This window comes from Phyllostomus hastatus, unplaced genomic scaffold (genome assembly GCF_019186645.2).
Source record: "Phyllostomus hastatus isolate PE091 unplaced genomic scaffold, TTU_PhHast_1.1 phas_scaffold_93, whole genome shotgun sequence".
In the NCBI taxonomy this organism is placed as follows: Eukaryota; Metazoa; Chordata; class Mammalia; order Chiroptera; family Phyllostomidae; genus Phyllostomus; species Phyllostomus hastatus.
Genome location: NW_025334042.1, coordinates 19,988,801 through 20,000,000, shown reverse-complemented (window position 1 = coordinate 20,000,000; position 11,200 = coordinate 19,988,801). Strand labels below are relative to the sequence as shown.

At 47.9% G+C, this 11,200-nt stretch overlaps 1 protein-coding gene across 2 annotated transcripts in view; it reads right to left on the bottom strand.

Moving 5' to 3' along the window:
• The window catches only part of LOC123812550 (keratin, type II cuticular Hb1-like), a 5,749-nt gene extending 2,404 nt beyond the window's left edge, over positions 1-3,345 (bottom strand). Inside the window, exons 1-3 of one of the 2 annotated variants that reach the window (XM_045829338.1) lie at positions 2,483-2,851; positions 1,359-1,567; positions 514-574 (exon numbers count right to left, since the gene is read on the bottom strand). In XM_045829338.1, the coding sequence (XP_045685294.1) occupies positions 514-574; positions 1,359-1,567; positions 2,483-2,851 (639 nt within the window). Of the gene's footprint in view, positions 1-513; positions 575-1,358; positions 1,568-2,482; positions 2,852-3,282 lie in introns of those variants that run through there. The other variant, XM_045829339.1, reaches the window with a different exon arrangement.
• Positions 3,346-11,200: the final 7,855 nt, after the last annotated feature.

Genomic DNA, 11,200 nt, shown 5'->3' with positions numbered 1-11,200 from the left:
CTCCTTTGACTCACCCTGTTCCAGGATGCCTGCCCAGACTCACTCCCCACTCAGCCATCTCCACCCCTCCCTTTTCTCCTGCTCTCCTCCCAGACTCCCCCTGGCCACTACTGGTTCTGTTCCTTCCTCCCCCACACCCTGGGTCTCTGCCCCTCCTTGTGCTCAGATATCCCACAGCTCTAGACAAGACACTGTCCTTCAGCAGAGACTGAAGATGCCAGGCCTCCATGGGGGCCCACAGACCACAAGCTCTGAGGCAGAGCAGGACATCCAGGGGTCAATCCAGCCATCCCCCTGCCCAGCACAGGTGCTAGTGGTGCTATTCCAAGGTTAGTGCCCTTTGTCAAAGCTCTGGATGTGTCTTCCATGACCTGATCTCTGGGGATCCCCCACCTGATCTGGCAAGGTCACTGCATCACACATAGAGCAGTTGAGAGCCCCTGGGTCTTTCCAAGAACAGCCTGTCATTCTGAGACCCCTTGGGCCTCTGCTGCTCCACACCATGTTACTCACCTTCTTCAGAGCCACAAACTCATTCTCGGCTGTTGCTCTCAGAGACACTTCCTCCTCGTACCTGAGGCAGAGGAGGCAGAGAGGGAGGTCAGGGAGGGGCAGGTCTCCCACCAAGCCCTGTCACTTCATACCAGTGAGGAGGACAATCACAGCCAGACCCCTGGCAGCCCTGTGGGGTCCTTTTGGTTGGATTTGGGATGTCTCCACTTTGAACTGAGGAGCCATGGGGTTAATCTTCTAGGACCTCATAGCCCTGTGTCCCCAAGATGCTCTGAAGTGATCTCTGGAGGCAAATAAGGCCTCAGTGTGCAGCCCCATGCTAGGAGTGGACAACACCCACTCTGGGTCTCTGCGGCCCCTGCCTCCCCTCACCTGGGTGTCCATCCTAGCTGAGGTGAGGGGCCTACAAGTCCCAGAGGCCATCAGCACCGAACACCCTAGGCAGTAGGACACCCAGAGCCCCAGGACATGTCAGCCCTGATGACACTGGCACTCAGATCACATCCATGATCCATGGCTATAGGCGGGAGGTGAGGCATGGAAGCCTGGAAGACAGCACAGGCCTCCTCCCCACAGAGCAGAGGCGACAGCTGCTGGGTGGCCAGGCTCCAGGAAGACAAGGCTGAAGGAGGGGAGAGATCTCCCAGGGGAGTCACAGCCCTACTCTTAGACGGGCCTCTGGACAGCCACTGCTCAGGCGAGAGGATCCGGATCCTGCTGCACATGCCACCCTGGCCTGCAGTGCTGCTCGCCCTACTTGGAGGTTCTTCTCACGTCTAGTCCAATGGGTTCTAAGCTCAGTCATGTCCCGTGCCCAGTGTCCAGCCCAGCCACACTCCACTCACTTCTTCTTGTAGCCCTCCATCACCTCCTGCACGTGGTTGAGCTCTGAGGCCAGCCTCCCGCTGTCAGCCTCTGCACACTCGGCCTCCCTTCTCAGCGTCTCGACGTAGCCCTCAAACAGCGGCTCCAGGTTGCTCTCGCAGCACTTGCGGTTCTGGTAGAACTGCCACTTGGTCTCCAGCAGCTTGTTCTGCTGCTCCAGGAAGCGCACCTGCCATTTGGGTTCGGAAGATGGGTGAGATGTCTCTTGGTGCCCGAAAGCCAATCTGGAGGGTCCTTTACCTAAATTTCCAAGACTAGAGCTCAGTAGAGCTTAGACAGGGTTAAGCAGTAAAGACAAGGCAAGTTCTGGATTTCCTGATTATGATCCATATCTGGTTTTCCATTTTAGGCATGGGAATTAGGAGCTTGGAAAGATCAATTCCTGCTCCAGGTGAACTGAGTTATCTGACCTAATGAGTTCAGGTGGCCTGTAGTCAGGTGGTTTTGCTTTTGATTCTCCCCTAAGTGGCTCGCCTGAGTCGTGAGCATGGGTGAGTTTCAGGAACGGTGTGATCAAAGACACCCCACAAAAGGATGTCCCTGTGGTCCTGCTCCTATTTCTTATGTGCATTAATTGTGTCTTGTGCATATATAGCCTCCTCCCTCTGATTTAGCTCGAAGCCTTGTCCTTGTTTCTCAGTGAGGACTCTGCCTGCATGAAAAAGGATATATATAAAATATAAGGCTCCTGGCTGGCGTAGCTCAGTGGATTGAGCTTGGGCTGCGAACCAAAGTGTCACAGGTTCAATTCCCAGTCAGGGCACATGCCTGGGTTGCAGGCCACATCCCCCAGCAACCGCACATTGATGTTTCTCTCTCTCTCTCTTTCTCCCTCCCTTCCCTCTCTAAAAAGAAATAAAAAAAATAAAATATAGGATATTATATATATATAATCAAATCAGGCACTCCTTGCTCCTCCATATGCATCTCCCTGTGTCTGTCTGTGTCCCGGATGTGCGTACTGTGCTCATCAGACTGGGAGCTCACCTGGACCATATCATCTTTCTTGCCTTGCCATGTCTATCCTTTTAGTGCCTTGCAGAGGAAGTGAAAGTTCAGGAAAGGGCTGATCAAGAACACCCACCTTGTCGATGAAGGCAGCAAACCTGCTGTTGAGACACTTAATCTGCTCCTTCTCCTCATGCTTCACGCACTGCGCATTGGGGTCAATCTCCAGGTTGAGGGGCGCGAGGAGACTCTCGTTGACAGACACGGTGGTGATGCAGGGCGGGCTGGGCCCGCACACGCCGCCAGAGCGGTATCCGAAGCTGCGGCCGCAGGAGCCAGAGCGGAAGCCCCCGCACAGGCTCTGGCTGCCAAAGCCCCCGGTGAGGCCGCGGTAGCAGGAGACGCCGCGGTAGGGGGCGGCTGTGATGCAGCAGCGGCCGGGCCGGGGCCCGCAGGCCGAGACGCAACTGAAGGTCTGGCCGCAGAATCCTGATCCACAGGTCATGATGCTCCTGGAGGTTTGGGTTGCAGAGTAGAGGACGTGAAATCTGGAGTCTTGGTGGAAACTCCAATGTGTTCCTCAAGGTGCCCCAGTCCTATTTATGCTCCGATGGGAAGGGGCATGGCTATGCAGATGGAGTCGGTGCAATTTGTGCTTTATGGGCTTGGGCGGTTAGTGCAGTCCAACCCCTCTCTAGAATGTGCTTTAGTGGTGGAGTGGCCCGCACCCGCCTCTGTGTAAAGGATGCCAGTCTCCGGGCCATAGGGGGACTCAGCACGTTTCATCTTCAAAGTGCCCTGCCAGCAGGGCATGCACTCATCTCAGGGCACTGAGGAGAGAAGGGCAGGGCAGGGGAGGGGAAGGAGGGAAGAATAGGCCCAGGAGAAGAGGAAGAGAAGAGAGGCCAGATGTCGGGAGAAGCAAGGAGGAGGGGCCTGCGAGTGTGTTGGGGAGTGAGTGGGAAGGACAGCCAGGAAAGTCTGAGGTCTAAACTCCATTCCAGGAGTGGCCAAAGTGCCACCAAAACACAACTCTGGAGTTTTTCCCTCTCTGGATTGTCCTGCAGGCCACTGGAAACATCTGATTTTTCTTACCATGGCAGCAGCTACTGCATTATTAAATATTTGATGTCTATTTCAGCTTTTATTATGAGAGTTTCCAAACATATAGAAAAGTTGAAAGAATAGTATAACAAACATCTTGAGATGTTTCACCTAGATACCTAGATTTGTAGATGTTAACATTGTGTTATATTTCCTTCCACATTGGTCTAATTATTTGACAGTTACAGGCACCACGGCATGTCACCCTTGAATATTTTGGCATGCATTTCTTAACAATAAAGACCGGACCATTCTCACATTCAAGAGAATGAACAATAATTCCAAAGAGTCATTAACTATCCATTCCATTTCAATTTTCCCAACTGTCCCCCAAATTTTTAAAAATAGGTTTAATGTGCTTGAACTTATGGCTGTAGCCCTTGTATTTTCTATAAACTGGAAGGTTACTCTGGAGCTGGGCTGTTCAGTATGATAGCGGATGGGCTCATGTGGCTAAATTAGTTGACGCTAAATGAATTTAAAATTGAAATTTTCAATTGTACCAGCCACGTGCACATAGGACTAGTGGCTATGTTACTTATTGGACAGTGCAGGTATGAGACATTTCCACAATCATGCCAGGATCTATCGGATCACACTGATCCTGAGGCTTCACTGGGTTTAACGGAAACATTTTGGGGCAGAACACTTTATAACTGGTGCTATGTGAATGCTTACTGTACCACCCAAGAAGCACAAAGTGCCCAGTCGTTCTGTTATTGGTGATGCTAAATCAGATCACTTCAGTACATTTTTCCCTTTATAATCAGAAGTACTCTGTAGGGAAACATTTTGATTAGAGGATATTTTCTTTTTATTAGTCACCTACCATTATTACATACTATAAATGATCTCTAATTCTCCCAATCATTTGAAGTAGGCACCATTATCCCCATGTTACAGATGAGGAAACTGAGGCTCAGAGAGGCTAAATAACTTGCCCAAAGTCTCCAGCTTGTAAGTAGAGGAGCTCAGGAGATATGGTGCCTTCTCACCTACAAGCTACGACAACCCTGGGTTGCCTAATAGCTGGAAAATCGAGAGGGTAGAGAGAGGTGCTCAGGAGGGGATATCTGTGGGTTTAGGGTTGGGGAGTCAGTCTAAGGAAGATGGGCAGAGTCAGCAGGGGTGGAATGGTTAGAACCAGGAGGGGAAATGGGGTGTGAGTGCGACATAAGGGCAATGTGAGGCTGGGGGCCGGGGAGGGGTATGGGTTAGATCCGCAGGATCCTATGTCAAAGAATTGAAGGGAGGAGTGGGAAGTGGTACTTTAAAGTTATTTGTGTACTTACGGTGTGTTGTAAGTAACCATGATAGAGTGTGCTGTGCTCTGTTTATCCATGAAATACCCCCACTCTAACAGAGCAGCTCTAGAAAAATTATCTCATAAAGTAAGAGGTTTGCGTAAGTGGAAGGGATGAACAAGGAAGAGAAATGACTTGCCTGGCAGCCCCCTGTAGCTGCTGGGCCTTTGCATGGGGGCAGAGGTAGGCAGAGCAGCTGGGGGTGGAAGGAGAAGGGGGAGGGGCTGATGGGAAAAGAGAAGAAAGGAGAAGAGAAGAAAACAGGGTTTGTCGGGAGTCGGGCTCTGGGTGTCTGTGCAAAACCTTCAGGAGTGGGACCTGTGACATTCAGGAGTGGGACCTTGTGATAGGACAGACATGGGGAACAGACTGTGTCAGCCATTTGGTCATCCCAGAGGAGGGTGTGGCACCTGCTGTCACTTTATGTGTTTGGGGAGCTGGCCAGCACTTCCGAGGCCTTTATAACCCCCACCGCAATCTTGGGCACTGCCCACAATGAGCAGTGGTGCTCTCAGCAAGCCAGCTGGCTGGCTGTCCCAAGAAGCACAGTGAGTCAGGATGCATTTCACACTCACTTTACCTTTTCCACCAGTGTAACTCCTTATAAAAATGACATGCATAAACATGAGCCAATTACTAATGGCTGATCCTTGCTAAGCAATTTTTAAAAAGCAAGAATAAGTTTAAAACCAGATAGAAAAAAATGCAAAAGTGACATCATTTTGTTAAATTCAGACTTTACCAGTTGTTGCTAATTTTTGAAGACCTAAAGGGACATTCAACCTGCATGTTTCCTTTGAGCGAGCAACTTTTTTGGGGGGAGGGGTGGTTTGCAGAGTCATCACTCTATTGTCTTGGCTCTGGCAGTGTGAGCTTTATGAAAGTCAAAATGGCTTTTATTGTGAAATATGTCACACACAGAAAAGACCATATAGGTGGAAGAACGAGAACAGATGTAACTTAGGACCTCCCTGTGAGCCTCACTGATTGTGCCCCCTTCCTGCCTGGCCCAGGGATGGCTCCTCTCTGGGATTTTGTGTTAAGTCATTCCTTTGCTTTCCTTTAGAGTTTTAGTACTGAACCATATATTACTTAATTTTCTAGTTTTTAAACATCATATAAATGGGATCATATTGCATGTATTCCTTCATGTCTGTTTTTTTTTTGTTCAGTGCTCTTTCCCGTAGCTGTATGGTATTCATTTCACTGTGGATTGTGCTCATTTTACTAACCTTTCTACCCTGATGGTCTCATGATTGTTTCCACAACTTGTATTCTGAACAGAGCTGCCATGACCATTCTTTCCTATGTCTTCTAGTATAATTGTGCAAGAATTTTCAAGGGGTATATGGTTATTAAAAACAACTATGTGAGTAGCATATACTTGGTGTAGAAACTATTTTATGAATATTAGTCCAAACCTAAAAGATAATAACATCTCTTGTGTATCTTGCTTCATAGTAGATACTATACTAAGAGCCCAACATGCATTCATGCATTTAATTTTTACAATGGCCCTCTGAGGCAGGTATTATTCTAGTTTTACAGAGGAGGACACTGAGGCTTAAGGAGGTTAAAAGACTGGCTCAGGTTGTGTGGTTAGTGGCGGAAATGGCACTCAGAACCTGGTGTGTTTGGACCTGACAAAGAGACGAGTTTATCTTGTTGCACTCCCATCTACCCACCACCACCATCTTTAAAAATATCAAACAGTAGTAGATGGTGTTTGCATATAACACATTAACACACACACACTCACCAATCCTCTCCCTCCAGTGCCCTCTTCTGGGACCTTCGGCGTGTTCTCAGGGTTTAGGACCACAGGCGGGAGGAGTGCTCACCTATTTTTGTGGTGAGTTTCCAGTTTTAAGAAAAAAGCTGGATATACACCCAGATCACGAACAAAAATGCAAACCTAGTAACACACCAGTGGGTACAAATGTTTGGTTCATGGGTATATTCCAAGGGCTTGACACATAGTAGGTGCTCAATAAATATTTGTTGAATGAATAAAATGAATACCAGCTGCATATTAAGTGCTGAGTAATGGAGCCATCAAAGCTTGGTGGTTAATTGTGTAAAGCTTTCTGGTAGGATGGGCTGGGGACCAGATGAAGCAGGCAAGAGGGAGGTCATTCCTGGCACTGAGGGTGGAGTGGGGAGACATTTCTGGCTGGGGCCTGAAGGAGGGATGAAGTGAGTAGATGTGTCTTTAACCAGAGCAAAGTCCTTAACCTGAGTGATGATGGGGGTGATAGGAAAAGCCAGCCAACAAGAGCAAGGATCCTGAAGGCGTTGGGGCAGTGTAGAGACTGGTGATAGGGTTTGGGAAGGAAAGTGTGAGAAGCAAACTTCTAGGAAAAAAGAGGGAGACGATGCTTGGTCTTAGATTATTATTCTCCAGGGCCACTTGGACAAAGGACAGACACTGGCTGGGTGGTGAGGAGGATGGCAGAGAGGGGAGATTTGGGTAGAGAGAGAGAAGAGGAGGGAAGTGGAGGAACAATAGGGAAAACCCCAGGGGAAAATGGTGAGGGGACACTTTAGGGTTAGAAGAACATAGGAGGAGGATGTTGAGAGAGAAGGGTGCAGCATCTACCCGAAGAGGTGGGCAACCTTGGCTCCAACTTTATAACATTGAATCTCCACAGGGCAGAGACCTGGGACAGGGAAGTGGCAGGGACTTAGCTTGGTTAATGGGACAGACCTCACCAATGGTAGAACTCCTGAGTTAAGTTTCATTTCCCCCAGGATCCCCACAAGAACCTTTGGCCCCTTGTCCTCTGACAGATAATTGGCCACTGTTCCAGGCATGTTGGCTGAGGAGGCCAGGCTCTGACTTGAGTCTTTTGTTAACTCACCAACCCAATGTCCCTGCCTAGTGACTGCACCCGTGGTTAATTCTGTCATTAACAGCTCAGTTGCTGTGTAAACATCCATTCCCTCACTCCTCAGTTTCTCTCCCTGGAACCTGGCCTGCACCTTCTTTCTGTGAACAGAAAGCATGAGCTGCAAGGTTAGAAAAGGCATGGGCTCTTTGATCCCTACAGGCCTAGTGTGCAGAGGCTTTGGTGTCCTCCAAATGCAGAGCACACAGGCTGCCTCCCAGCCCTCAGCCATGGAGCAGAATCTGAGATGACACAGGCCCCACTTCTTAGGTCTGTCTCAATGGGCTCTTTACCATCACAGCACCTCATGTTCATCCCTCTCCTGAGAAGGTCCTCAGGTTCCTCTACTGTCTACCCACTCTCGGAAATACCTCCACACAAACCTTTGCACCAGTACTGTCCTGCCTGCCTGTTTGCTGAAGCCTGTCCTCAGTCTTTCCAAGGAGACTTTCTTGCCTTTCCCATCAGAGTAGTTGCACTCCACATTGCCTGAGGATGGGCACTGTCAGTAGGCATTGCATTCCTGAGCATCTGATGATGCATCTCAAAAGCCACCCTCTTCAGACTTCTGACCTTTCTCATAAATGTGGGTCTGTCTTCCTTGTCAGTTGGGGAGCTCCAGAATTCATGTCTGCTTCTTTCCCTTAGTGCCTTCTTCCCTTCCTCCAAAAATTGAGACAGAGTTCAGGATAGGGCAAGGACATATTAATCACAGAACCCTTGAATCCCTCAACAAGACATTGTCCATCTTCAGAAATCTGCTTCACATCCCCCACAGGAACAGAATGAACTGACAAAAAGCTTCCTAATGTTAAATCTACCTGATTTACCCTTTCTTTTCAGGTGTCCCTTGGAAAAAATCTACTTGGGCTAAAAAAGGAGGTTCTGATCTCCAGATCTGAAGGTCTTTGGGTTCACCTGCTCTCCTCCAGAACAATGAGTCTTCCTCTTTTACATAAAGCTTCCCTAAATGGCAGATATAACACAAGCTCCTTTAGGAAACCATAACTACTTGCACTCCTGGGAAGTTCTTTCTCAACTCCAACTTCCATCTGTCTAGCTGCAGTGAAAGCCTGACTTCTCTTGCTCTCTTTGGACTTACATTATACTTGCATGGATGACCAACAGCATGTCCCTCACCCTCAGGCCCATGGTATCCCTAAGCCACTGACCATTCAGCAGGTTTCAGGATTAAGCAAAAAGCAAGATGAGTGAGTATGTCATTGATTTATAACTTACATTATAATATTATCAGAAATCATGAGAATGTCTGATGATCTGTTAGGAAATACAAATTCATGAATTATTCACACACAAAAACAGACTTTTTGGATTGTCCAAAATTCTCTTTTTGTCCAGTTGCGTGATTGCCCAAGGATTGGTGACATATCCCTTTTGCTTAAGGAGAAAGATTCTGCCCTGTGGCAGCTGGGATACAATGGTGACTAAAGGAGGGGCATTTGATTTGGGGTTCTTTTTTGGGATAAAGGAAGTAGCCATGGCCAAAGGTCTCAGGTCCTCCCTGCCCCTTGGGCTGATCCCCATGGTAGAACAACAGTAGATAACATTTATTGGGCACTTGCTGTGTGCCAGGTGCTGTGTTAAGCATTGTTCATGCATTATTTCACTTAATCCTTCTATTAGTCCTTTAAGGAAGCCAACATTCATGAGAATTTTACATATATGGTTTAGGAATGTGAGTGGATATATTCCATCAAACATGACGATATATCCACACCAGCAGCAGCAACAAGAACAAAAAGAACAACAACAATAACATCAATGACATATACCTCTACTTCCCCATCACACCTGTCACTATAACTACTGCAGCAGTAGCAACAACCACTACCCACATGTATGAATACGTTCTTAGAGGCTCTATTCTAAGTGCTTTACATGGATTAATTCTTTTAATCCTTACAGCAACTTTATCAGGTGGGTACTATTATCCCCGTTTTACAAATCATACAGTGAGATACAGAGAGGTTAAGTAATTGCCTAAGGTTATGCAGCTAGAGAGTGGCAGAGCTAGACTTTGAAAGTAGGCATTTTGGAATCTGTGTTCTTCACTGATATGCCAGGTATTTAAACTTTTTAATTTCAGTCATATTAAGAAATGATTTTGCATAGTGGCAAAGTACACACATATTTGCATGCCATATACACTTAGAACAAGAAAGATCATGAAATATTATTCTTGCTACATATGATACACTATGATATTTTCTATTTTATTCTAATCTATTAAATGGATTGAATTAAAATTCTAGTTGCTTCCATGAGTGGGTCCCAGTGTGAATCTGAAAAAATGCTGTCCCAGAGCCTCCTGCTTCTTAATGATTACAATAAAGTACACAGGCTTTTGTGCTCTGGAGTTTACTGAGCACGAGCCAACCCCTGTAATTCCTCAAAGTAATGCTGGGAAGGAAAGGCTTACTCTATTTCTCAAAGGAGGGCATTCCTTGCCCCATTCACACAGCAATCATCACAGCACAGTCTTGGTTCCTACCCAGCCCTTCTGGGTTGAAGGCCCACACTATCCACACTGGATGGATAGCACACACCAATGTGAATCTGTTGTGGCATCTTCCAAGGTTGCTGACAAACTGCTGTGAGGGGAATAGGGTGGCAGGGTTGGTATAGCATGGAGAGCAGCACAGAATCAAGGGGGTAATGGCAGAGAGCTGAACGCTCTCTTCATATGGATCATCTAGATTGGTTCTATTATATTCTGAGCCAAACGCCATGCAGACTCATAACTGTGGTGTCCATCCTAGGCCTTCTGGGCCCAGGAGGAAACACAGAGGGTTGAGTTGAAATCCAGACATACTATCCTTGCCTGGGAGCTTTTTGGAAATGGTTGGGCATTCCTGAGTCCAGTGACCCAGTGTGTACCCCCTTAGCATCATGAAGAACTCTGAGGGAGGGGATGTATCCACTCAGCATAGGCTGGCCAAGAAGGTCTAATAAGTTGGCTTAGGATCTAGTTGGTGTGTAAGGGGGGTAGGGGGTGGGTGAGAGTGCACGTGAGCACATGAGTGCCTGTGTGAGACTGTGGGAGGGAAGGTCAGCATGTAAGTGCACAGCGTGTGTGTGTGTGTGTGTGTGTGTGTGTAGGGAGTGGGATATGGTGATAGATGTGAGGGATTTGGGAACAGTGTGGGAGTGTTGGATACATGTGGAGGTAATTAAGAGATGATTTAAGCGTGTGGCTTTGGCGGTGCAGAAAGAGGCCATCAGTGTGAGGGAAATCACCAAGTGCACCCCAAGTTTCACATCATTTGTTTGTCTCACATTCCCCTCAGTGTTTGGAAGGGGCGGAGGAGGGACGGTCCTATCAGCACCACGGACAGCGGCGTTGACTTCATCAAGTGGGCGGTCCCGGAAGAGCCGCAGCCCCGCCTTTCCATTCCAACCTGAGTCACTGCTCCCCATCCTCCAGTTCCTGAGTTTCCCCAGCGTGTATAGGGAGGTTGGGGAGGGTGTGGGGGAAGTGAGCTGGCTCTTTGAAGATAAAAATTGTGCAGTTTAAGGTAAAAGGCCATAAACATTGGC